This window comes from Corapipo altera, unplaced genomic scaffold (genome assembly GCF_003945725.1).
Source record: "Corapipo altera isolate COAL_440 unplaced genomic scaffold, ASM394572v1 24b, whole genome shotgun sequence".
NCBI lineage: Eukaryota > Metazoa > Chordata > Aves > Passeriformes > Pipridae > Corapipo > Corapipo altera.
The window spans coordinates 3,562,233-3,588,329 of NW_020884888.1; the positions used below are offsets into that span (position 1 = coordinate 3,562,233).

Here is a 26,097-nt window from a genome sequence, read left to right on the forward strand (position 1 = left end):
GACTGCCAGAGAATCTGTGTCAGAACAGTCCTGTTTAATATTTTAATTTTTATATGGAAGGCATAAACAATGAGTTAATTTGCTGGAAATTTGCTGATGCTATTAGACTGGATGCTATCAAGAATACTAACGAAGGCAAGGAAATAATAACAAGGAATTCAGTTTAGAAATGTGTTTGGAAAATAACAAAAATTTTCAAAGCTGTGAAATTATTAATTAGCAAAAGCATCCTGCAAAATTAAAATATCAATAACAAAAACAATCTGAACACAGTTCTAGAAGAAGCACTGAAAGCACAAAATTAGACAAACATGAATTCTACAGTGGAAGCAAAGAGAACACATATTAGGTAACACAGACAGCTCCCGGGAGGTAGCAGTCCCTCAGGCTCAAAGATATATTGCCATTAGCGAGTTTACTTCTCAGATGCTAAATGGATGGTCTGTCATGTAAAAACCGAGGTAGTATCCAGGCATTCTATAAGCACACACACAGACTTGAAGGTATTCCCTAGATTAAGAGAAGAGCAGTTCATGAATATGAAAGAGTAAAAAAAACTATAAATACACAGTTTTGCTACACAGCTGGTCAACAATCTAATGATTGTCATGTATTTGAACAGTACATGCCCAGATACACAGTGTGATTCATTTGACCAAACTTAGACAGTTATGCTAAATATTCTGGTTTAGTTTAGTAGACAGTGGAAAGAAACAGACTATTCTAGTATGAGATTCATTGCATTCTAAAGCAGATGTCTAAATGTCTTGACTACAAAAGCTGACCAGCTCAGACAAACATATCTAAAAAAAGGTGTGATGAATCATCTTTGCATCCATCATCATTTCTCAGTTCAGTTCAGCTTTGATGGGTCCTATCCATCCATATGGATCCTGATTGTGGATCAGGTCTTAGGAAGGAAAAGGCTAAACCAGCCATACTTATATAAAACTAAGAAAGAAAGCATTCTCAATAATGATCAAGGCAGAAAACTCCACAAGTTTAGAAAAAAGTAACAGAGACAGGCAGGAATGGCCATAAACTGAAGGAGGGTAGATTTAAATTAGATACTGGGAAGAAATTCTCTACTATGAGGGTGGTGAGGCACTGGAATAGGTTGTCCAGAGAGATGTCGCAATTCTGGAAGTGTTCAAGGTCAGGGTGGATGGGGCTCTGAGTGATGTGGCCTACTGGAAGGTGTCCCTGCCCATGGTAGGGGGTTTGGAACTAGACGATCTTTAAGGTCCCTTCCAACCCAAACCATTCTATAATTTTATGATTCTGTGAATGGGAGCTTTAGAAATACCATCATTTCAAATTAGACCATTTTATTAGCAGTTCTCTTCCAGAGATTTAAAGAAATGTCTATAAAGCAAAAGAGCTCTCATACAGGAGAGATGAAACCTGAAGCAAGAAAATGGTCTTTTGGATGTCATATTCATAACTAGCCACAGTCCTACACCTTTTCCTTTAGTTATACATAGCTACATGTATTTACACATACAGGCTTTTTAGGTAAACAAAGTCAAAGTACAAAACTTCTGTTGTACCATTTATATTGATTTACAATCTTTCACTGATATGTGAAACACTGTAAAATCTTAAAATACCCTCTGTTTCTCAAGTTAAGCTTTTTGTCATCAAGGGGATGGGTTTCAAATTTCTCTCAAGCAGAAAAGGTCATACTGTGACTCTTGTCTATCAAGAAAACTCAGACTAAAACAATTACCGTCTGATCTCCTCATATTTTAAGAAGACAGTCTGTATCTCAGTATTATTCCAAGAAGGAAGACTGAGTGTTCTCTATGTGCTGACAACCAAGGACGTCAAAGTTTCTAGAGACACTTTTACCTTCATATACAATTTTAAAATAAATAGGGCTCTTTTCCTATATCAGATATGTATCCCTTTTGCTCTTTGGACCTCAGCACATCAGTAGTAATAGCAGAGGCAATGCTGTGGGAATCACGCTTTTACAGTGTGAGGTTAAAGTAGGAGTCAAGAAGGGAAATGGAGAATGGTGATACTCTTATGTTCTCTCTCTAGAAAGCTAATTTGATGAAAGGTGTAACTCCTGAAAATTCTGCCTTGCAGCAAGAAAATAAAAGCACTTCCTCTGCTTATCACAGCTAATAGAAAGTAGTGAGATGAACTCACAACCAGTATATGGAGATCAGAGTGTGATCTTAAATCTAACAGAGAGCCTTATATATTACAATTGAAATACAAAATGAGCAAAGTTTAACCAGAAATAAAATGTGAAATTGCTTATTGGTGCAACTTGGCAAAAAATGCAGTAAATTCTCTTCACCCTTGGAAGACTCTGAATAAAAATTGCTCATCTTTCAAACAGATATATTACAATTCTGAGGGAGACTGGTGAACCGCTGTAGGAATCACATGATGGATAGAGTAACTGGTCCATGGAAGGCTAATGAAGTCAAGAGTACCATATTGTGCAAATACTGGTAAGTTTTTGACCAAGTTAGGACGGACAACAGTAACAACAAAAACTACGCAGTTCTTGTCATAAGCATACCACACTCAGCCTACTAACACTTCTATCACCATGTCCATCTCTGTCAAGACAAAAGCTATTGCTGATGTACCAATATCTACATGCAAGTATCCCTGTCAAAGCCTACATTTTGTTTCGCTTTTCAGTCACCTGGTTTTCTCTGCTGTTTGGTATGTAGGCTGTGCTACAAAGGAGAGGCTTTCTGATATTTCTGCTAGTTTCTCCCCTGATTTTCCATATAGAAAGTTCTCTGTATGATCTCTTAATAAATAGATCTTAGTCCCATGGATAAAGGCTTGGCACATCACCTAGCTTTTAAAAATGCTTGTATTATAGCATCACTTTGACTGCACCTGCCAGCACACCAAACTTAAGAGAAACAACAAGACTTTTATATCCTATCATTGCATTTCTACCCACCCCACAGGTTATATATCTCCACTTTTGTGGAGAGAATGGAGAGAAGCTTACACTGAAGTAAATTCTTTTGGCTGTAGCTGTGATTTCTGTCTACGTAGACTTAAAGATCAGATATTTTTAAGGCACCTTTACCTTGTCAGGTTTCAGTAAAACAGTCCTTTGCATAAATAAGACTTGGATCAAGAGTATTTTTCCCATTTTTATATAAGTACCTACAGGATTGCTTGTATCAGCAAGGTTTAAATAATTTAATAGGTATCATATAAATATTACAAACCAACTCCAGCTACTTGTCAGATCTTCATGTGAGTTTTGTTATGTATCAAGGAATTCTTATTTCTATTAGTGTTGTTTCACTTGGAACAAAATAGTGAATGCAATTCAGTGTCCCTGCATTCACAGTAAAAATAAATAAATACTTAATTCGACATGACTTAATCACAAAAATGAGAAAAAAATTACAAAACCCTCATGATTGTCCTTAAATGATGCATTAAACATAGTTTTCAGAAAACCTTCAATTCCAGCCTGAAATCCATGAAATATACTCAGTAAAGTACTGTAGCAATTCTGGATCCACTCAGCAACAAGAAGCCAATTCCAAACAAAAATGTGAATAAAAATGCATTTCTCTCTACATTTCTTCACTACAGCTTCAAACTCCATTTGTTCAAATACAGCACTCTGATCATATTTGAGTCTCTGAACTTCTTGTGGTTTAGCTGGTACCAAGCCACGCACTCCTAAAGGGTTCCTGTGCTTCGAAGTTGAGCATAAGACATTGGGGTGACATATTTTCCTGATCCTTCTCATTTTAAAACCCTGTGAAACGCCTACTTACTCTTCACAACATTTCATCAGCCTCCTGTTGTTGACTCCTCTCTGTTGGATCCCTGCCTCTCTCTCTTACTGTGGGCAGTTGAGAAATCACAGAGCACCCAGAGTCAGTGGTCATGGGCAGGAAAAAGGAGCTCTGGAGCAGTAGTGATGTGAGACAAGACAGAGCATATGCTAACTGCAAGCAAGAAGACCCCAGCATTAAGAAACAAGGATAAGAGCCACAGATGGACTGAGTACTTTGACTATGGTGAACATAGAAGATCTGGAGAATAACTAGAAGAACTGGACATGAACATCCTCAGAGAACAATGCTACATTCCTTTTTTGTTTGTTTGGGTTTTTTTTTGTTTTGTTTTGGCTTGATTTGGGTGTTTGTTTGTTTGTTTTTTAATTCCAGATTCCTTCTCTATGTTTAAAATATTTACTCTGCATCTCTGTCAAACAAGAAAATGTTTCTAATGGTATTGCATTAGTTGGTATCAGAGAAATGCATAGATGGTACCTAAAAGTAAAAGTCATTTTTATTTTAAAAGATGTAAAAAAAAAATTAATAAAGTTTAATTGTCATGCAAAACCAAAATGTCTAATCCTCCAGTGGGACTACTCAAATCAATCAAGTGGTCTGACCACTTCTTATTTACTTTGAAATAAACCCTGGTTTACTTCTCCTGACACTGTGCTAGTTGTCCAGCAGTTCACTATTCTCAGAGCAGTTTGTGAGGCTGCCACACTTCAGCCTAGCTGCAAATGATCCATAATTTAGCAAAATTTTTTTTTTATTTCTTTGCCTTCAGAAGGTCCTTGCATTTTTTTATCACTGCTATACAGTGAAAGCTAAGAAAATTGCAAGATGTGTCTGAGAATGGCAGCAGAATGGAGATATCACTGGTGGTGTTTCTTTAGAGACTGATATTGCACAAACATAATAAACCAGCATAAAAATTTGAAGTTGCCCTAAACAAAGTGTACTTATATGCACTAACTTTTCCAGAATCTGATTGTTCTGATGGATCTTCCTTTTCATTTTATAATGTGAAAAGAGGTGTTTTATGAAATTTTCACAGTACAGATCAAAAAATATGCATGTGTAGAATTTCCATATGGAAAACATCCATAAGGAGCTATGAGCAGGGAGGTGCAGAACAGGAGCAAGTGATTTGGTGAAGTTTTGCAAGTGGTTTTCATGTTATTAAGAATTTTAATCTTCATAAAAACAGTAATTTTAAAATGTAATATAGAGCAAAACACTGCCATCTCAATTGAAACTAATTTTGAAAGGAAAATACAAGTGCATGCAATTTCAAAAATTATGTCAAGACTATCCTTCCTTGGTTTTTGAACTTAAGGCTTGGTCACAGTAATGTGGTTTCACAGTCTTTGTGATTTTGAAAGAAATTGTGCTCTGCATTGATAGTTCTCCTTACCATTTTCCCCTTATACAAGAGTTAAAAGCAAGACCAGAGAGCAGAATGTGTTTCCCCAGCATCACAAAATTTCATCCATGAAAAAGCTGTAAATGGGGAGGCCCACTTAAACTACAGCTCCACACCACATGGCAGCAGCAAGCCAATGGTCACCTCTTGTGAGGGGTGGCCTGGCTGTCCACAGGGTTGGCACAGAAATGCTTCCTGGTCTGCATTCCTGGCCACAGTGTGGCCACTATCCTGCTTCCCAACACAGGATAGAGTATCGCTGACCTGGTTTCCAGATTTTTCTGGCTAGACATGAGAGACCAAAGAAGGATATTTTGTAACCAAGAACGATGAAGTGGGGGTGGTGGGAAGAGAGCACTCCGAACTGTCTGCTGAAACCCCACAGAAAGCGAGAGGTGACGGAAATGCATTGTTACTACAGGTTTTTAAATTAAAATTCCCACACCTAGGGTAGGCTCTAGCTGACACAATACAGACCCCCACACAGGAGACATTTGCATCTACACTAGCCAACTGAGGCTCCCTTTATACTTCATAGGAAGAAATATGCTTTCTCTAGTATACAATTCTTTTTATCTTAAAATAGTCACCTAAAATAGGTTAGATGAATTTTTCCACATAGAAATGCCTACTCTTTGACAGTACAAGAATCCTGCCACACTAGCTGAAGGGAGATATTCCCAGCCCAGGCCTCCAAATTCAGATCAGATGAAATCCAGAGCTTGTCTGCCCTGGACATCCCTCAGAATACCCCTGACTTTATAGTGCCAAACCCCTCTCCTGCTCTGTCAGCCCTTATTGGATCCACCAGCCAAATCCCCTGCTCAAATTCCTTACGGCTCAGAAGCAGCAACGGGAAAACAAAAAATGCCAAGCCCAAATAATTTTTCTCACACCAGATGTCTGTATGTACACCACCCATATGTATAAGGTACATTAAACCCAGCAACTTCAAAGGCCTGAAATGAATGAAGGGTGACACTAAGAAGATAGAGTAAAAAGATAAAACTACATCAGAGAATAAAGACTGAGTCTTCTGGGGCCAAAAAGTAAGAAAGACTACATTTCTTTCTGCTATATGAGAATTAGTTCAAATAATATTTAGAAAGGGTTAGCTTAAGGTGACTGTGTAGCCTTTGTGTATTCTGAACCCCTGATGCACTGAAAACTAAAACATTAGAATAAAACTGGGTAGATTTCATGGCAGTTCAAAAGAATTGCTTATAAGGAATTTAGCCAGGCTTATCCCATTTTTCTTCAATATATGATTTAGAAAACAAAGAGCTATTGCCAGGAATCATAATTAAGACTTTTTGGGGGGAAAAATACAGGCAACAGGACCCTTTTCTTATTGTTTTCAGTTAGACGGTTCTAATAATAGGGATAGTGATACAACAGTCTAGGAAAGCTAAAATTAGCATTTGACAAGTGTTTTAATGCTTCACAATTTTCATGACTAAAATACTGTACTGAGAGGCAGAATACAATACCTTGTTCAAGTGAATGTTAGATGTCAAGAACCAATTTACCAAATACATGGTCTTCTAATAACTTCCTAGGACATCAGTCTACAGAACTTTTCAAAATGTCAAGTCTTTACAAAACACGAATGACACAATGCTTTCATTTCCTATGCTGTCCTGGCAAATGGTTTAATAAAGCATCCCAGAAGGTATGAAATGTACAAGGTGGAATTCAGATCATATGCAACAAGTTGCACACACAAAAATCAATAGTTATTTTTTCTTTTTTATAAAATAATTCTGGTGTTTTATACTAACACCATTGCATATGTTTCATATTTTTTTTTACTTTCTTTTAAGAAATTAATGTACACATACAATACAAAATTGCTTCAGTTTACTTCATCTTAAGCCTGAAGCATATTTTTTTTCTTACTTAGGTAGGATAAGAAAACAAATATGTCTTGAAATTTTCAATTTAGAAATAATTTGCTTATCAATGTCACTTTCAGTGACTGTTCCATTGCTGGTTTGTGGGGTTTTTTTGGTTTAGTTTGTTTTGGTTTTTTTTAATAAACACATAAAGATATGTCTTAAATAAGCTGACAAACACCTATCATGTTATTGTGTCATTCCATTACAAAGGAACCAGTTTATTAACAAAATAAAGCCGACCAACCTTTAAGTCAGACAGATATGTTGTATCATCCCTGTCAGAAATGATACACATTAGGATAGACTCAGCCAAGTGTCAACAAGCAATCTGAGTGCTAATCAGCACTACTGAGAAAATCCCAGTGGTAAAGTCTATTTGTTTGCTCAGGCCATGTCCTAATTACAGCACTTAAACCTTTCTTGTTAACACTATTGCTAATAAAGTCCTGGCTTCATATCCCTTTAACTGGCTACTAACTCACCGAAAACTGGGTAAGAATAGAAGAATAACTTTGAAGGACCAACATATTTTTCTTTACACACCAGTAAAACTATTTTTAGATTTGCCTAAGCCTGTAAGAATCCACCAGCCAGATCACCCTGAGGACAGCGTAGAAGGAGAGACTCCAGATGTCAGCCATACGGTGAAAGACAGAAATAAAGTGATATGCAGACAGCTCAATTATACCTGGCTGCCCACTCCCATGAGTGAAAATCTCAAGGGCATAATTTCCCCTACTGCACTAAAAAGCTACTCCATGGTTGGATTAACAAATCTACACAAATCAGCTTTTCTGCTTTCCCACACCCTTTGTGCAACACTTCAAGGATTTGTGCTCTCCACACAATCCAGGTTCAGCCTTGCTTCAGCCCTGCTACCTTAGAGGGGGTGAAACACATCTCCCCATGATGCCCCTGCTTGGGGTGGCTGGAAAAAAGAGAAATATCAGTTCTATTAACACTGTCCTTCTGGTATAAGTAATTAAACATTGCAGACATAGATTTCCATTTGATGGATAAGCAGTTATTTACCAAACTACAAGATTATTTTCACTTGCTTGTTTTTCATTCTCAGTGAATATTTAAGCATTTTTTATGTGAAAGTGCTACATGAGTGTTCAAGGGACTCCCACTTGCAAGGAATTGACAACATAGTAATTAGAAAATGCACATTTAATCACGGGAGACCTGAGAGACATCAGTCAAAGAAAGCATTCAGTTCTCAGCTCAGTGCCAAAGCCACCAGGTTATAAAGTACTCTGCTGAAGAAAGTTTTCCCAAAGGCTCCGGCTGAAACAGCTTCCTTTAATACAAAGGATACAGACAGTTCTTGCAAGAGTGCTCCCTTTGTCTCATGGTTACCATTCACATTCTGGAGTAGTGACAACTTAATTAGATGAAAAAAAAACAGTAGCAAAGCAGAAGACTGAAAACTCTCCCAAAAACATACTGCCTTGCAGCAGGGCAGTGCTTTCTCGTGGGCAGCAGAGAACGTGGATTCAAAACCCCGGGGGCTCAGGACAGAGCCCAACCCTGCTCCCGTGTACTCATGAATGAAGCCACAACATTGTTCAAGCCCTGTGCAACATTTTATATTGGGTGTTATGATTTCTTTCCATTTTTTATTTCCACAAAGGCAACACAAGTATTTTTGGTTGTAACTTTTCTCTCTTCGTAGTTAACTATGCCAAAAAGTCAATTATGTTTCCCCTCCTGAAAGATCTTGCATCCAAAAAGCAAAGTATATTATTTTATGCTTAAAAGGAAGTTAATTCAAAGGCTGTGTAAGGTCATATGTGGCAAATCTAGGCTCACAACATTAACAAACAGAATCAGCTCTCTTGCATCCATACTGTCCCTGAGAAACAATTAAATCCAAGGACCTCTGTAGCTTGCCTGTAATCAGTACTTAAAACTCAAGACTGTGCACTCTCAGAACCAGGAAGAAAAATCAGAAACCTTAAGGACCCGCATTTCGTTAATCTCTTATAAGTCACCACAACATATCTTTTTCCAGAGGTTGCTTCAAAAAGATAATTATAGATTACTTCAACATTTCAATTCAAATTGTAGAGGTCAGTGCAAAAGAGCTGAAGTTGTGCAATTAAAATACACGGAACGTTTACGTGGGGAAAAATATTTTGGAGTTGCTCCTGGAACTGGAAACTATGTAAACACAATCAGCAAATAAACATCCGCCTACACGCGCACACACACATACACACCCCACCCAAATGAAACAAACACCAGCAGGTTGTAATTGCTGTCCACTTAAAATCACATCCACAGTTTTGACTTATTTAAGCCGAAATGTTACTGCATATCTTAATCTTTTTACATGAGAAATTAAGATGTACACATTTTTCAGGACTGCATATCTATAATTGAACTTACAGACAAATAAATAAAACAGTGAATTGTATTAAAAGTAATTTATAAGACAGATATTTTCTTAATGAGTACATGCAGTTGATACATAGGTGTTCCATCATTAAACATGGAATCCTCAGGTAATTTTATAGCATATGAGACCATGTTTGTTACATGTTAAGCACTTCAAAAATTACATATAAGTGCTTATGAACAAAATACACTATTAAAATTACATTCTAATTTCTCCCTTGGCTAATCTTCTATAGCTTCAAAAGAAGACATAAAATATCTTCTTCCCATTATATAATGCAGCACAACTGTCATAGGTGTAATATTGTCATATTTTAATAACTTCATCATAATAGTATAATCCATATCTAAATGTTTATATATAAGCAAATATGTTGAGACGCACTACTTCACAACTTCAAAACATTAAGCAGTACAGGGAGCCTGTATGCATGTAAGTGTGTATGACTGAGGGTAACTGCCCCACCACACATCTTCAATGCAGGAGAGAGAAGTTCAAATCAGTGAAAATCTCCTTAAGAACAGGTTTAGAGCCCCAAATCACCCTGATATGTGAGTTCCTCCTCTTAATTTTGTCACAATTCTTTTGGCCAGACTGAAAGACAGGTTTTAGAAGCAGATTGTCTTAATTTCTGCACAGGAAATGGGGAGATATATCAATCCTAGAAGAAGATTTTCTCAAATTTGAAATTATTACAAAGATATCCTCTCAATACCTTTTATATCCAGTTTCTCAGAATCCTCAACTCTTATATTTTTCCTTTAACTTTCCTTAAACCAGCAATCAAGAATCTACACAGTCAAACACACTGCTCCAATGGCACAGCACAGACCTCTCTCCTGCTCATGCAGAAGCAGAAAGAGAAAGACAGCAATCTGTAAAGCTCTCACTGTGGAAAGCTGGAAGAGCAAGATGGAGAAGACAGTGCAGAAGAACAGGGCAACTCAGCACACCATGGATTTGGAGATCACTTTCTGAGTACCTCAGACACACCTGAAGATACCATAGGTGTTTGCCATCCCTCCTAATTTGCACACTCTTTATTCCTGCTTCTACCATCAAGAGGGCACGACTGCACTGCAAGGTCCCTGTCACAGTCAGGCAACCACCCAAGAGCCCAAACTTTTCTGGACAGCCACAACTGCTGTATTTCAGCAGAGCAGGGTTCGCCAGGAAGGGATTCAGTCGCAAACTTTCCAAAGTGTGCTCACAGAGGAGGCTCGAATATTACCCAATTCTACACCTACATCCATTTACCTGTGTGTCATGGAATGATACCTGGAGTTCATAGTTCTTCAATATCCATTTATGCTTGTATAAATGTTTCAAGGCTATATGGACTGCAGGCAACACATCTGTCGTTATGTTTCTCCGATCAATCAGGCAGCTGCTGGGTAAAAGCCCGAGAAGAGAGAGGCGAGTACGATTCAGTTCCTCAGAGCACCTGATTATTAGTAACACAAACAGCACCAGTGTGTCCAGTTTCCAGCTCCAGAAAACCATCTTTCTTGGTGCTTTTCTTCTTTTTCCTTCCCTTCCCCTGCAGTGCACATCCCTGAAGAGAAGGCCTTAGGTTCCCTGGTTGTCCGACATTTTGCAGCTCTCAGTTGCTTCAGTCAGCTGTGTCCCTCTAAGAAAGGAGCTAATTGTTATTAAAGGATAAAGACCTCTCTACGACTGGCTTTTCCAATTTGGACAGTAATCCAGCTCACAGCAGTGCTGTGAATCAATACTTCACAAGAATAATCTCTAGGCAAATTGTTCTGCCAAGTCTAATTTTAAACGTGTCATTTTAAACATTTCTGTAGCAGAAATACTCAACCATAGGTGGCAAATCAATACACAGACTTGCATGATTCCTAACAAAATAGATATTCTAGGAATTGATCAAGGTGGTTGCATACTGAACACGTATTTGCAGCAACTTGTATGCCATTGGCTCAGAAGATTGCTTCAGTTTGTTTTATCTTGCACAGACCACATTTTCTATTGGCTTCATACACACCAAAGAGAGAATATGCAGTGTTGTGTATTGATAATACTTTACATACTTCTAGTGCAAAAGCTGGATCAGCTTAAAACTGTAGATCCTCTGCCTCTGCTTTTACCAGAAACCCCATGCTTCCCTTAAAATCAGTAGTAGTTTTGAGAAAACAGCATTCAGGCCTGTTCCTCCAATCTACAGTCACACAGCTTTTGATAGGCATTTCACATATTGTCGTAATTTCAACACACTATTTGCAGTTTTCCAAGAAATATGCCAGGCTACGAAATGGAACAGATGCTGTACATGCAGAAGTGCAGAGAAAATAGTAATGCTGGAGAAAATCTTCTTTGCTGCTAATCAAAACTCGCCAGAATGTGAAGGGATTATATACAGGATCACCACACCAGAGCAGAACACGCACCTCTGCTCTCCAGGACTTGCAGCCTACCTCACCCCGCGGACAACCACTTCCCTGCCCCTTTCACAGCAGCAATTACACTGTTCTCATGTTGGCAGCCACCTAGGTGATCTTTTTCCTCCCTTCAAGCAGTCAGGTCTCTCCAGGCACAGAAAGCCCACCACCCCTACTGGAATGCTATCATAGGCAAAGGAAGGAAATGCAAGAGCCAAATCTCAAGGCAGGGAGAGGAAGGACATGTGGCCAGGGAGATGCTTGCTTCTCCAAGAAGAATAAAGCTCCAGTTTTCAGCAAGTGTCATTATATGTACAGCTGAATAGAAAATTGTTTTGCCATCTTGTGGAAATTCAAGATTTCAAAAGAATTCCCTGTGCCAAGCTGGGATGGAAACCCAAAACCTCAAAGGTTTTCATGACTCAATAATCTGAAAGGAAAACAAATGGAAGGGCCATATGAAGAAGGCTAATTTGGTACAAATCAAATTTGAAATTACATGTTCAGAGCTTGGCAACTTATTTTGTGAATAGCTGACGTTTCAAAAGAAAAAAAATAGTTTGCTGCAGAAAGTAAGAGTGGTTTGTCTAATTTTAGTTTTCAAAACACAACATTCCAGGTCAACAAATTATTCTGAAACTGGCATGCAACTAAAAAGTTTCTATAGAAAATCACCAAATAAATTCTAATAATAAACATTCTAATTACAATCTATATATTGTTGAATGAGGGCATGGAAGTAAATAAATAAATAAATAAAAATTTAAAAAAAGAGCAAAATTATATTGAATAAAGAAGCAATAAATGTTTACCTTGGGCCCAGCAAATAGCCCCAAGCAGGAGATATGCTCGATTTATCACTAACTGTCCACAGTGACTCTTCTTCCAATTCACCTGTGCAACTGGATGGGCAAGAAAAGAGCCCAATGCATTCTTTGACACAAAAATGAGGTGAAATAGAAATACCTGATGCATAACTCTTGCTTTTCTTTATCACCATTGCCTAAAGTCAGAAAGCAGCAAGGCTGTATTGATTATATATATCCCCTCCCGCTTTGTGTGGGGAAGGAGAAACAGGTTTTCTTCCTATACAAGGCTATGACCAAATCAAATGCATTAGGATCCAAATTTATTATAAGCATAGCAACAATTTTACACAATGACTTAAAAGGTATCTTCCATTGTTTAGTCTTATGATTCCATAATGTGATTACTGAAAACACATTTTTTAAATGTTTTTAAAGTCAAGATGAAATTCTTCCCTGAGCAGAGGGCCAGTATAGGCCAAGATGTTGCTTAAATCCCATTTAATACCTTCCTTAGAGGCTTAAACGGGATTTTGTTGGTGAATAGTCCTTGGACCAGCCTTCCTTACAGCATTTTTTCAACACTGACTACATTAAGTAAGAGGGGAGGAAAGCAGGTATTCACACTGCCAAACCACAGCAGCTAAAGTGCTCTGAACTCTTCTTCCTTTGCCTAAATCTTTTCACCAGCTAAGTGGATACATGGGGCTCCATTGAGTCATAGTTTTGGCCCATATGTAGGTAACAAAAAAATGTGCTTTGACTACCCAGTGTGCTCCTCTGTGTTCAAAAAAACACCAATCTGCCAGCACATCTTACACAACCCCCGTTGCTCAGGCAGTGGTTTTAAATTCATGAGAGAGCACTGGTGTATCAGAGGTTATGAAATCATATTCAGCACCGTATGGATGGACATACATTTTGGGGAACATCACCTTATTCTATAGACGTGTGACTGGTTTCAGCCTAGACAAGTATTTTTCTTTCCTTGTGCTACTTCTGTGTGTCCTCAGCATTGCTGCATTTAACCCATGCCTCACAAAGAAGCAAACAAGATTATGTACTTGAGCAGCCTCCTGTTACTTGTGTCCTTGACAGAAACCTTAACTATCTAACCAGATGACTGTTTCTTATACAGTATTTTTATTGCTAATTAATCCTGTAATACTTTTGGAAAAACAAGCCCATGTGTTTTTGTTTTGATTGATAAAATAACCATGTTTGCTATGCTCATGATTGATCACACAGGTATAATTTTTGGGTTTAGAACAGCATCTTTCTTACATCCCTTTCTCAAATGGGGAGCTGAATTTCCACAATCATTTGAAATAGCACTAATTTTGAAACTTAACTTCAGTGTCAGAAAATGAAGGCTATTTCATTTTGAACTCTGCCTTCCTCACTGTTCTGGGAGGTTTTACCAAAGGTAAATAACTGCTGTTCAGCACAGTAAGGTAGATTTTACAAGATCTAGCTGAAAGGCTTAGGACAGAACTGGTGACCAGATGACTCACTGTTGGCATCTCCTTTGTGAGATCCACACAAACTGAGTAATTTTCAGAGTGGGAAACTGTAGGAGGAAATTGTGCTCTCTTGTAGGAGCACAGTCCCTGAGAATCTAAAAATAGAAAAAAACCCAAACACCTGGCATAAATGTATTGCCCATAACCAATATTTTCCAAAGGAAAAAGGAGAAATCTTCTCAGTGTTGTCCTCCTCTATCACATTATCCTCTGCTTTGATAGCGTTTTAAATTCAGTTCTCAATCCCCTGATCAGTATTTTTGAACTGTAAATCACTTAGAGTTATTAGTTCATGTAAAAGGTTGACTACAGAGTGTATTAACTATGTTAAAGGCTGGCTATATATTTAAGCTATATGTCACCTCATGCCTCCCACACACAGTTTCCTCCCCCTTGAGTAACACCCATTAACATTTATAGGATGTTCTAATCCTAGCCTCATATGTTAGTTTTTTCAAAGTAGGTTATCATTCACCCTTCTTGTCCCACATGTCTCTGCTCTTGCAGCTTAATCGCTTAGTGTAATTAGAGTACAGAGCACTTGCACATCCTAAGAAACCTTGGTGATATATTGGAAACCAATACATTTATTATGGATGGCAACTCCTGTTCTTGTACTGAGACCAAGTCTCTACCCATTGCCAAGAGCAGCTTTAATATCAATACGCTATTATCTGCTGTAATGTGTCCCAGCTTTCTAAGTAGCTGGTTGTTCAGCTAAAATTATTTACCTCCCACAGCATCACCCAAATGACCACACAGTGTATGTCGAACTGCTCTACCAAGACTGACCAGATTTGCTTGTAGCTAGAGAGATTCACTTGGAGAAGGCAAATGAAAATTTATTTTTGCTGCAAATCTTAGTGTCTCACTCCTCATGTGTAGCCTGAAAATCCCATCTCTGCTTTCTTTCCCTCTTTCCCAGCAGTGCAGCACAAAGATCAAATTAATTTCCTCCATTCTGAACAGAAGGCTTGAAGAAAACAGATAAAATTACTAGTATATACGGCAATAGTGAGATTATTCCTGAAGTAACAGATCAAATTCTAGTAGCAGCACTTTGAGAATGAAGATGAGAAATTGTAAAAGATTGACAGACACAAGAACACATAAAAATCTAAGAGAAAAAAACACAACAACCAAAAGCCAATTCAGTCTATCTAGTTTAATGTTCAGAGGCGGCTTAATCTGTAATTTGCTCCATAGTAGACGAAAAAATGATTTCTAGTAATGCCAAAATTTTGAACTCAAGGATTAAGGAAAACTCACTTTTACCCTTCAGTAAACTATCCCCTTTTAATGAAATTATCTTTACTATATCTGATAAAAAAAGTTGTTTGCTGCAGTAACTACTCTGAGGGCTTCTGCTGACATTGAGATAACACCTCGTGATAGCCACCAGTGACATAATTGTGCCAGCCATATAGACCTGCCTTGAGTAACAAGACCTCAGGGAAATAGCGCTCCCACCACGTCACTCCTTTTGTTTACATCATACAAGCTGTTATTTTTGCCAAGGTCAAACACATCGTTTTCAGATACGTGTTCATTATAAAAAATACTATTTTTTAATTGTCTGGGTTTTAAAAATATTTGTACCTTGCATATTTCTCAACCACAAGATCTGAGATGTAATAATCTAATTCTACGGAATATTTAATACTGCCACTGATCCTGAAAGGATCTCCATCCCAAAGGCTGAACAAAATCAGCATTTTATTCCATCAGGCAATCTAAAACTTTAAAGCAAGTAACGATGAATGCCTTTGTTCTTAATTAAAAGTGGCAATTCTAGGTCTCCTCCTCATAGAAGCACGTCGCATTTTCATAGGTGGGCTGGCTTTCTAAAGTGCTGAGCATTCAGCAATTCCCACTGTTGTTGACAGAAAATGCAAATCACTCGGTGGTTTTGGAAAGCAAATCTTTAGTTCAGGGAGCTAACTGGAAACTCTTTTTCATTTGTTTTGTTTTTTTTCTGTGGTAAAAAAAAAAAAAGTGATCTGGAGCTGATACTATTAGCATGCTTCACAGCAAGAAATAAGGAGCAGAGGGGATCTTGGCTAAGTTTAAAGATCTGGAATGCAAAACTTTTTTATCACTTATGTAGTGGTACCTATTGCTACTTAATTTGCATTAATTTACTACATTGCACAAAGTCTTGTTGCCGCTAGATCATCCCTCCAGATTAGATTCTTACCAAAAACATGGAATTTTTAGAAAGGGAGAAAGTTGGATTTCTTTCTTGGTCAACCTCCTGTAAATTATTAATACTAAGGGCTTGCCACATTTACAGGGAAAAGTGGAAAGCAAAACCCAAGATGCTTTTACAGAACTTCAAAATTCCATAGAAGACCCGACAGAAACATAGAGTTTAATATTTTTATACCTTATGTGTATACAAAAATATCCCTATTTGATGCTGTCAGATACACAACAGTGCACGTTTGAATCAGAGTGCTTGAAAAATGTTATGTATTTTGTACCATACCAAGTGTTAGTCTGTCAAAAACCGTCCCTTCATATAGAGTAAAAATTGTAAAGAAAGAGACGTATTCTTTGCTAGAAAAACATTTAATTCTCTGTGAAAACAGGAGCAGTAAACAGTGGAAAGGAAGTTAATTAGCATCCCAAAAGGGGCCTCTTACTACTTCTCCCTGGAGGTTTTGAATAAATGGTTACTTAGACACCTATTGTGTGTATGAATCTTCACATAATTCTGTAGTTCAATGAAGCTGCAGCAGAAGCTGAGGCCTATCCTAGATAAATGGTAAATTAAAGTACATAACTATAAGGACATAAAACATTCAACAAATAGATTTTTTTAGAGGTCTATGGTTGTGATTATTTAAAAAAAAAAAAATGAGACTCTGGAAATAATCAGGCAGACAGGATGAGTTCCTCTGATGAGGATTGTGACAAAATCGGTCTTGCAAAAATGGTGGATGTAAGGAAGAAAATGAGTTTAGCAAGAATTAAAAAAATGTTCTGCAGAACCAGCTACTCGGTGGCAGAGCACATGAATCCAGCAGACCCAGCTTGCAAAGAAGGAGGCAAACAAGGTTTTCACGTATGGTCTGAGACAACCTGGCAAAGGGAAGAAAACTTCTGATTCCATCAGGATCTAATCCACCAGAGCCCTTCATGCATGGTTTGGATCCCCTGGATAGCCCTAAAAGCCAGAAAGCCTTCAACCCACTGTCTTGCCAGTGATGTCCCGAGTCTGTAGCCAGGAAGGCATTGCAGGGCGAGTAGTGAATGCAAAACCCGGGAGCTGCTCTCTCACAGCCCTCAGCGGCTGCAGGGTCAGCAGAGTTTAAGCTGGAAATAGCAATGGACTTTTAAAGGGATTTCAGGCAAATCATAGAGAGAAGTTTTCCAGGAAGGAGGATTTGGGGGGATCATTAAGACAAGATCTGAAGGTTTTCTAAAGTACATATTCTAGTTGGCAGTGAAGCAGGCAGAAATCCCCAAGTGAAATACATGGACTATATTGTAAGAGGTGGAAAATCCTAATGGTCTTCTGATCTTAGAACTCATTAATTATTTAAGAGAAGTACCATGGCCATAGTAGGAAATCTAAGTTTTCTAATCCTATCGCTCAAACTCGTGATGTTCACTTTAAAGCAATTAGTCCATTATCTGGACCTTCATCTCCCAGGAGCCCCAGTAACAACAATTTGGATAACCCTGCTGAATTAGCCCTCATATTCTTCATTCTTTGTGAGTATAATTTTCAGACAGAAGGTGGATATTTGCCTTTAATTTGATGTTTGATATTTGCCTCTTCACATTTGAAAAAACTTATTTGAAAAATACTATGGATAAAATTGTCGGAAATTTTAGGCCGACGATAATGAAAAATTAATGGCACAGAAATTGGACATCAATCACAGACTTAGAAATAAGATTACATGGTTATTCCATCACAAGGGGCAAAAAAAGAAATTAAAAAAATGTTTGCCAGTCAACATGTCCCATTTCCAATCAACAGGCAGTATGAAGCAGTCCCCAAATACAACAGATCTTAGTCACAGCAAAACCTTCTGCAAGCAGAGAAATTCCTGATTAGCAAAGAACACAGCCTACAAGTGTCAGTGGCATGGCAAGGGAAGACAGAGCTTGACTGCAAATATAGTCCACCTACTCTTAGGGGCACTACCTTATTTAAGTCAGAGCAATGGTGTGGCTGAACCAGGCTGCTTCAGGAGTCAGGCTACAGATTGATTAATGCTGGAGTCTGGGGACCATGAAAGTACTGCAAATCTCATTTCTAGCTCAGCTAGACCCACAAATCATAGAACAGCACATTGGGTTCCTGAAAATCTTGAGATCTGTGACTGACTTAGTTCCAAGATTCCTAGTACGAAAATAAATTCAAAAAAATATGATGTATGTGCACTGTACCATCTCAGTTTGGAACCCCAATTTGAAATATTCTTACTGTAATATAAGGGGCTGACGTATATTAACATACATCTCCACAGGACTGAGTCACACCCATGCTGACCAACCTCAGTGCACCTCTCTGCTACCGCCAGCTGTTTCAAAAACTGAGACAAAATGGATCACAGAGGGTTGTCCTCTGTTAACTCCTACCACTTGATTCCCTGAACCAGACTTCTATATGTAATGGTTCAACCCTTCCTAAGGAAAAGTATCTTCTTTCCTGTGATAGCAATGGTCTCCACTCGAGTTTTCATGAAAGAGCTGTTTGGCTCCCAACTTCTTCAGTTTGCTCAAAGGCATTGTTCTTCTGCCATATGCCCCATAGAGCAATGAAATGAAAAGCAGAGAATGAAACTTGACATGCACATGCATTGCCATGCTCAGATCATTAATGTGAGATGGTGTTTTGTAGCCTTGATATGCAATGCTATTTATGTTTTGATCCTAGTTACACGTATTTAATAAAACCAATATAAATAGTGCACGGACAACTTTCTTTGTGAATGCCATCATTAAATCTCTCTCATCTAGTTCCTTTCTCTCCCTTTTCCTATTGCAAATATTTTCTTCACAGTTACCACCAGGATATTACACCCCATCTTTTCCACAAACTTGAGTAAATCATTCTGGTTGATAACCATATCAGAAGATAGGGCCTTCCCCCTCTTTCTTCAATTGTAAGTGGAAACTCCTTCCTAGATTTATTCAAAAAATAATTTTTCCCTGCTGATGGAGTCTGTTTGGCATTTGAATCAAAAGATTCCATAACAGTGTGTTTTGCAGTATGCATAGAATAAGTTATACAAGAAATTGCAAGACATATGCCAGAAACTGATTTTAATCTCTTTGAAGAGATATTTAGAGGATATACATTCTGCAGGTCTGGGATCCGCACCCAGAGGAGTGGGTGCAGTGAATACATGATTTCTCTCCTCTCCCCACCCACATCTTAACATCAGCAGAGAAGCCAGCATAGAATTAACATAAACACTTAACTTTTAGATTATTCCCTCCAAGTTTAAAAAACTCTAAATCAAAAAGAGGTTATGTCGCAAATGGAGTCCTATTATGTGAAAGTCAAAGGGGACACTGACTATTTAAAGAAATATGTCCCTCCCAAGCAGAACATTGTCAGCAGAGCAGACAGTGATTGTCACCATACACGTAACGTATTGCATTTTAATGCCACAATCTCTGCAAATATCAGACAGCACAAGTACTTGGTAATATTAAAAGGTAAGAAATTACCCAACTATCTCAACATATGCCAGACACAGGTTCACCTGATGATACAAGAAAAAATGTCTGCCAGTTTCTCTGCTGTAAACTGGACTCCCTTTCAGGCTCTGATGTCTCCTGTGTATTCGGCTGTTACTCTTAGAAGACCACAACACCACCTTGTCTGTCCCATTTTGAGTACTACGAAAATGAATATAAGGCTCCAGACAATTTAGTACTCAGAGCATTCACAGGCATGACAGGGCTTACCCCCAGGAGCCCCACTTGACTTTGGTACACCATGCTTCCCCTTGCAAATCCAGCCGCTGCTGAAATGACTTCAATCTATGCTTCCTAAGACAAAGGGCCTTATCAACACATGGCGTGCACTTCTTTTTGGTTTTGGGGGGGAGGGAGCTGGGGAGGGTGGGGGAGACAAGGGGGTTGCTCCCTTGCTCAGTTCTTTTGTTGTAGAGTTTTTCAGACAGCAACTAGTAGCTGTTTGTGCCTCTGTGAGGACTGTTATATGCTATTGAACACTGAGCTCCAGTGAACAGATACCTTATTTTGCATCACTGACACAAACCTGCTCTTCTATTTCCAGAATATATTCCCCATCCTTAGCAAAAATAAACACTTCCTCTTACTTCCACTTGCAGGAACAAGACATGAGTCGACTTTGTTGACACTACTCATGACTGGACTTTCCAGAAAAAGCATCTTTATTTGGAGGTTTGGGGTCTTTTAAACTTTAGAACAGCTGATAAGAATGACACAAACTGGTGCATGGCCTGTACAACTTTCTTAAGAGTTTTACTGAAAAGACAAGTAATTTTTTAGTAAAAGAAAAAAAGAGAGAGAAAGTCTACATATAATACACCTAGACTGTAATTTCTTATCAGATGAATTTAGCAAGGCACTTTCTACTTACTTACAGAACAGAAAAAGGTAAATATGTATCAAATGTCAAAAAGCTCACATTTGCCTTCAGATTTTGCGGAGTCCTGTGCATTTTCCAGAGCTCCCTCTTCTATGCCAACCTGCTATTTAAAGGTATTAGAGTGTATTATTACACGAAGAGGAGATTATATCATGATTACCACAAGTTATTTGTTGTAGGTAGAGAAAAAGAAATAATCTCATCCCCAGAGTATGAATATTCTTCCCTCTTTGTAATAATATACCCACTTACTTCTGTAAGACTTTTTTTTTCAGCTTGTCAAGACTCACTTGTATCCTCAGAAACAAGTGACAGAATGCTAACTTGCTTACACTGCTTTCTTGACTATACATGTTAAGATTCAAAACAAATTCACACTGTCTATGCACCACTTGCAGCACTGTTCCTACAAGAAATCAGAAAATACATTGCATATTTGAGGGAAGATGTCCAGATGTAGAATGGCAGATATCCAAATTCCATTAAAGCCCTTGTCTTCTTCCACGATGCCTCTTCCTCTAGTTCCTGTAAGGCTATTTTTTCCCTGATGCAAATTTAATACTGCTGAAAGTTATAATATTGTCTACTAGATGCTTAATTCCTTTCTTTTAACATTATTCTGCTTTTTTGGCCTCCAACATAGGTGTGTCAGGGTGCTTTAGCTGAAATCATCTTTCCTGATTTACATGAAGTTGTGAGCTTTGTCTAGTGTATGAAGAGCTTTTTCTTTCATTATTTTGTGAAACATTTCTTTGTATTTTCAACCAACTAAAGCTACAATCACTGGGATGGAAAAAAAGAAGACATACTGTATCATCGTCATTGATCCAAAGCCATGAACTATCAAGCACCCTTAACTTCTAGGACCTGGTCCAAGGGCTGCTGGAATCAGTGCATTACTGCCATTAATTTCAATGGGGTTTGGATGAGACTCTTTAGAGAAGATTCTTCATAAATCCTCGAGTTTCTAAAATAACATAACTATGAAATTTTGGCTGAGAGTCTCATCTAGTGTGAGACTCCTGCTCTCATTAAAATGAACAGTAAAAAAGTCACTAACTTAGACAAGAGTTCTGCAAATGCCTACACCTGAGCTTTGTTTTATTGACTACGACTAAGTAGGAATGCCGAAATAGATAGAGATGCCCACGGAGTAGCAAAACAGAGTTTACCAAACTGGATCAGGATCATACTCCAAGTACACTTAATCTCAAAAAATACCCAAGACAGAAGCCTCTGCATTTTTTTACTTGAGGTAGCCTGCGATCATATTTCATAACAAAGATGTAATTCACACAATCTCAACTGAGACATAAACTAAGCATTGTATTTAAGTGCTTCATTCAATTTAAATGCTTTGAAAAACACTAGAGCTGCTGCTCATGTCCTCAAAGGTTAGTGAGTTCAACTGCTGACAAACAGCAGTCAAACTTAGCAGGCATACTGCAATTGTTTAAGATGGTTTGTCAGAAAGTAAAGGCATTATAATGCTTCATTATACAAACCAGAAATATCAAGCAAGCTAGAATATTCAGTTCAATTCTGACAGAAAGGTACTTGAATGCATAATTTAAAAAAATCCAATATTTTTATTTTCATTATTGTTTTTCACAAGCTTTTAGTTAAAGTATTATAGAAAATTGCAGTGCAAAGATCAGATTGCAAAAATGAGGGAGTTTGGAAAGACACAAGGGAAAATACACAATCACTGCCGTACATTTCCTAAGCATTATAAATATGCTGCAATTATTTCTCAAACCATTAAAAAAAATCCCATGTGTTCAAGGCTCTACATTCTCTCTTTCAAGAGCCAACAATGTCACAAGCACCACCTGTGAAGCCCTGAGAGGGAGAACTACTCCCTGGTTTGTGATTATGCAATGATAAGGATCCAGGCCCTTCAGGCATATCTATTTATTGGCGGCCTCAGAAAATAGGCTGAGGACCAAGTGGGCATGATGAGCCAGCTACCCTTCTGCTTACCGAAAGTGCACTGAAGGAATAAGGTAATGTCTGCACCAAGTGAAAAAGTTTGTACTGCCATTATGTATTTAATGGCTATTCCAGACATTAGTCTGTTCCGTTTCGGTACAGTTTTCATGAACGCTAAGTTATTTACTTGTCACTATTAAGCATGCAATAATAATCCAACCATACTCCAAACATATGCGTTCGCCTGACTTAACATTCCACAGCCATCCAATTATTAATTGCTTAAAAGCATTCAAAGCAACACAGCAGGCTGGCAACATGACCCTGATTCCTTATGTCCCTAGAGTACAAAACAGTAAAAATGCAATTTTTAAGAAACTGATACTCATTCCAGAACAAACAGGGCATTTCCCTCACCCCCCCCCCCCCCCCGAATATTTTAATGATAACTACCTAGTTCAGAACCCAAAATATTTATTAAGAACTTCAAAATATTTTGACTGCAATGAAATGCAGCACCTTATTCATTATGATGTTATTGTATGAAGAAAGATGCTACCTAGGCTTCTCTACTTCCTATGCATATGTCGGTTTTATAATAGTTCCATCCAAGGGAAGAACTAATATAGAACAATGTAATGAAAATGGGATTAGAACTGTGATTTTTTTACTAACACGCATCTCGCTTTACGAGACAGGTAGTGCCATTCAGAAAATCCCCCATAATTCTTTTCATTATGATTGCAGAGTTCCCTGAGATTCATTTTTTTTTAAGGAAACAAGCATCTACTCTAGCCTGATCTAGCCTATTCCCTGTCAATATCTACCTCTTGTTCACACAACATAACAGGATGGCAGGGTGCTCCTTCCTAAGGGACATCTTCAGCAGTATTGCCCTCCATGCATTGCTGCTCAGAGGTATCTAAAAAAACACTATGACAAATTTATGTCAATAAAAAGCAGCCACCCTGCAAGGAGAGGCTTTTGGTAGCCGTTGTGGGGACAGAAACACTACCACGGAAGTGGTACAGCCTGTCATTGCTGCTCTCAGCTTGGTCGCCCCGGACCCTGAGAACCGAAGGGGAGCAGACAGGGGCTTCCTTAAATTACAGGCAGGGAGATTTTCAGCAGTCACTCGATTTACCGGGGGTTGTCTTGGAAGCGAGCCCCGGCCGCCAGCATTACACAAGAAGCGACTGCCATCTTCAGGGGAGCCCCGGTACCGGACCCGCGCGCACCCTCCGCAAACACACCGGTACTGAAGTTATGACCAAAATCAAAGGCAGTTGTGGGCGAGTGGCGGCGGCAACCAACTCGACAAAGCCCTCGCTTTGCTCCCTGCCTCTCTCCCCCAACTAAATGGAAGATGTTTCTCCGCGAAGCACGGCGCAGGACTCCCTCTTCTCCCATCCCTGACGGCCGGCCGTGGGCAGCGCTCCGGAACGGGGCGTCTCGCAGGCATCCCGCTGCGCTGCTGGGCGCTCGGCGGGGACCGGGACTGCAAATTTAACTCTTTCCGAGGAGCCAGCGCCTCCGCGCCCCGCCGCCCGCCTGCCACGCACTCCCGGGCGGGCACTTAGCCGCTCCCGCCGCGCCGGCCGGAGGGCAGGGAGGGGGTAGACCCCACGGAACCCTGTGAGAGCTTCCCCGCCTCCTTAAGCTACGGTCGCCGCCCGTCGCGTCCCGGCGCCGCATGGGATAAGCCGGGCTGGCAGTGTGTGCCGGTTGGCGGAGCGGGGAAGCGGAGCGGCCGGCGTGCATCTGTTGCTGAGCGGGTGGCGGCTGGCAGAGGGACGCGGCCGCGGCTCCGCCAGGCGAGGAGGCAGAGCCTTCCTCCCACCGGTGTACGTGCGTGCCAAGGGCAGCAGATCCCAGTCACCGCCGCCACCAAGCACCTCCGGCACCCGCCCGGGCCCACCCCCGCGCTGTAGGCGACTCCCGGGCAGGGGCGCCCCCGGGACGGCGAGGAGAGCCCCAGCTGCCGGGGAAGCCGCTGCTGGACACTCTGGGCGCGCAGGATACGGTCCGCCGGCTCCGCGTCCTCCCCCTCCGCCGCCAGTCCCCCCACATCTGCCGGCAGCCCGCGGGGCCGGGCGGGCGAGGCGGCTCGGAGGCGCCGCGCACGGCCCCGCCGGCAGTCGCAGCCCTGGCCCGGGTGTCCGCGCTGCCCTTGCGCCCCTGCACCCGCAGCGCCCCGGGACTGGGCGGCGGCGCGGGGCCCGCGGCGTCCCTACCTCTGTGTCGTAGAGCCGCAGGTCTAGGAAATAGGGGTTGAGCAGAGACTCGTTGCGGATCTGATCCATGGCCAGCTGCACGGCGGGCAGCACTCCCCGGCCGATCCTGCTCTTCTGGTCCTCCTCAGACTGGCTGAGCGGCATCAAGCCCATGATGGAGATCGGCGTGGTGGCGTTGGGGGGCAGCCCGGCTGCCCCCCGGGAGCTGCCCCGCGACCAGCCCCAGCCCGGCGGCGCCCAGCCCAGGCACAGGAGCAGCAGTAGCATGGCAGGGTTGGAGGTAGCAGCGGCCGGTCTCCGCGGAGAGGGATGCATGCTGCTGGATGGGGGGGGAGGAGGAGGACTGAGGGTGGGGAGACGGACAGAGCGGCGGAAGGGAGCCGAGCCCCTCTCAGTCCGGGCGCATCTCCCGGCGGCAGAAGCCAAGGCGGGAGAAAAAGAGCTGTCACTCTCCGCTTCCCCGGGAGCCTCGGGGTCTTCTCTCTCTTCTCCCCCCCCCCCCCCCCCCCCACCTCCCCTCTCCTGGCAATAATCCTTCTGGCAATGGCGCCCTACTCCTTCCCAGGTCTGCCAGCTGCAACCACCAGGAGCAATAAATAAATAAATAACCCCCACCACCACGCACACAGACACGCTTCCCACCACCCTCCTCCGCTCTCCCCGGCAGCACAGCAAGGGAACGGGACCTGTCTCCCCGGCAGCTCTCCCCTTCTCCGCTCAGGGAGGGACAGCACCTCTCAGGCGCGGGGGGGGGAGCCGAGCAGCCCTCATTGAACACCTCCCTCCTTCCCCCTCCTCCTCCTCCAAAAGGGGGGGAGGGGGGGGGGAGGATGCTCCGGCAGAAAACGCCGAAGAGGAAAAAGCCCCCCCTAGAGCCAGGGAGGCGGAGAAGGGGAGCGGTGCCGATCCGGGGCGGGGGTGCTAGTGCCGCAATCCGTGGGAGTCAGGGCAGCCCCCACCGCGGGCTGGAGGTGCCGCCTGCGCCCGTCCTTCGGGTCGGGCAGAGCCGCCGGGCAGGATGCGCGGCCGGGGACAGAGCAAAGTGTGCGGGGGCCGGGCCGGGCCGAGATCCCCTTCTTACGGCAG

At 40.9% G+C, this 26,097-nt stretch overlaps 1 protein-coding gene across 1 annotated transcript in view; it reads right to left on the reverse strand.

Annotated features, from left to right (window-relative positions):
• Nucleotides 1–26,097, reverse strand: part of GABBR2 (gamma-aminobutyric acid type B receptor subunit 2) — a 476,962-nt gene extending 450,865 nt beyond the window's left edge. Inside the window, exon 1 of the mRNA XM_027643926.1 lies at nucleotides 25,012–26,097. Within this exon, the coding sequence (XP_027499727.1) occupies nucleotides 25,012–25,326 (315 nt within the window). The 5' untranslated portion in view covers nucleotides 25,327–26,097. The remainder of the gene's footprint in view (nucleotides 1–25,011) is intronic.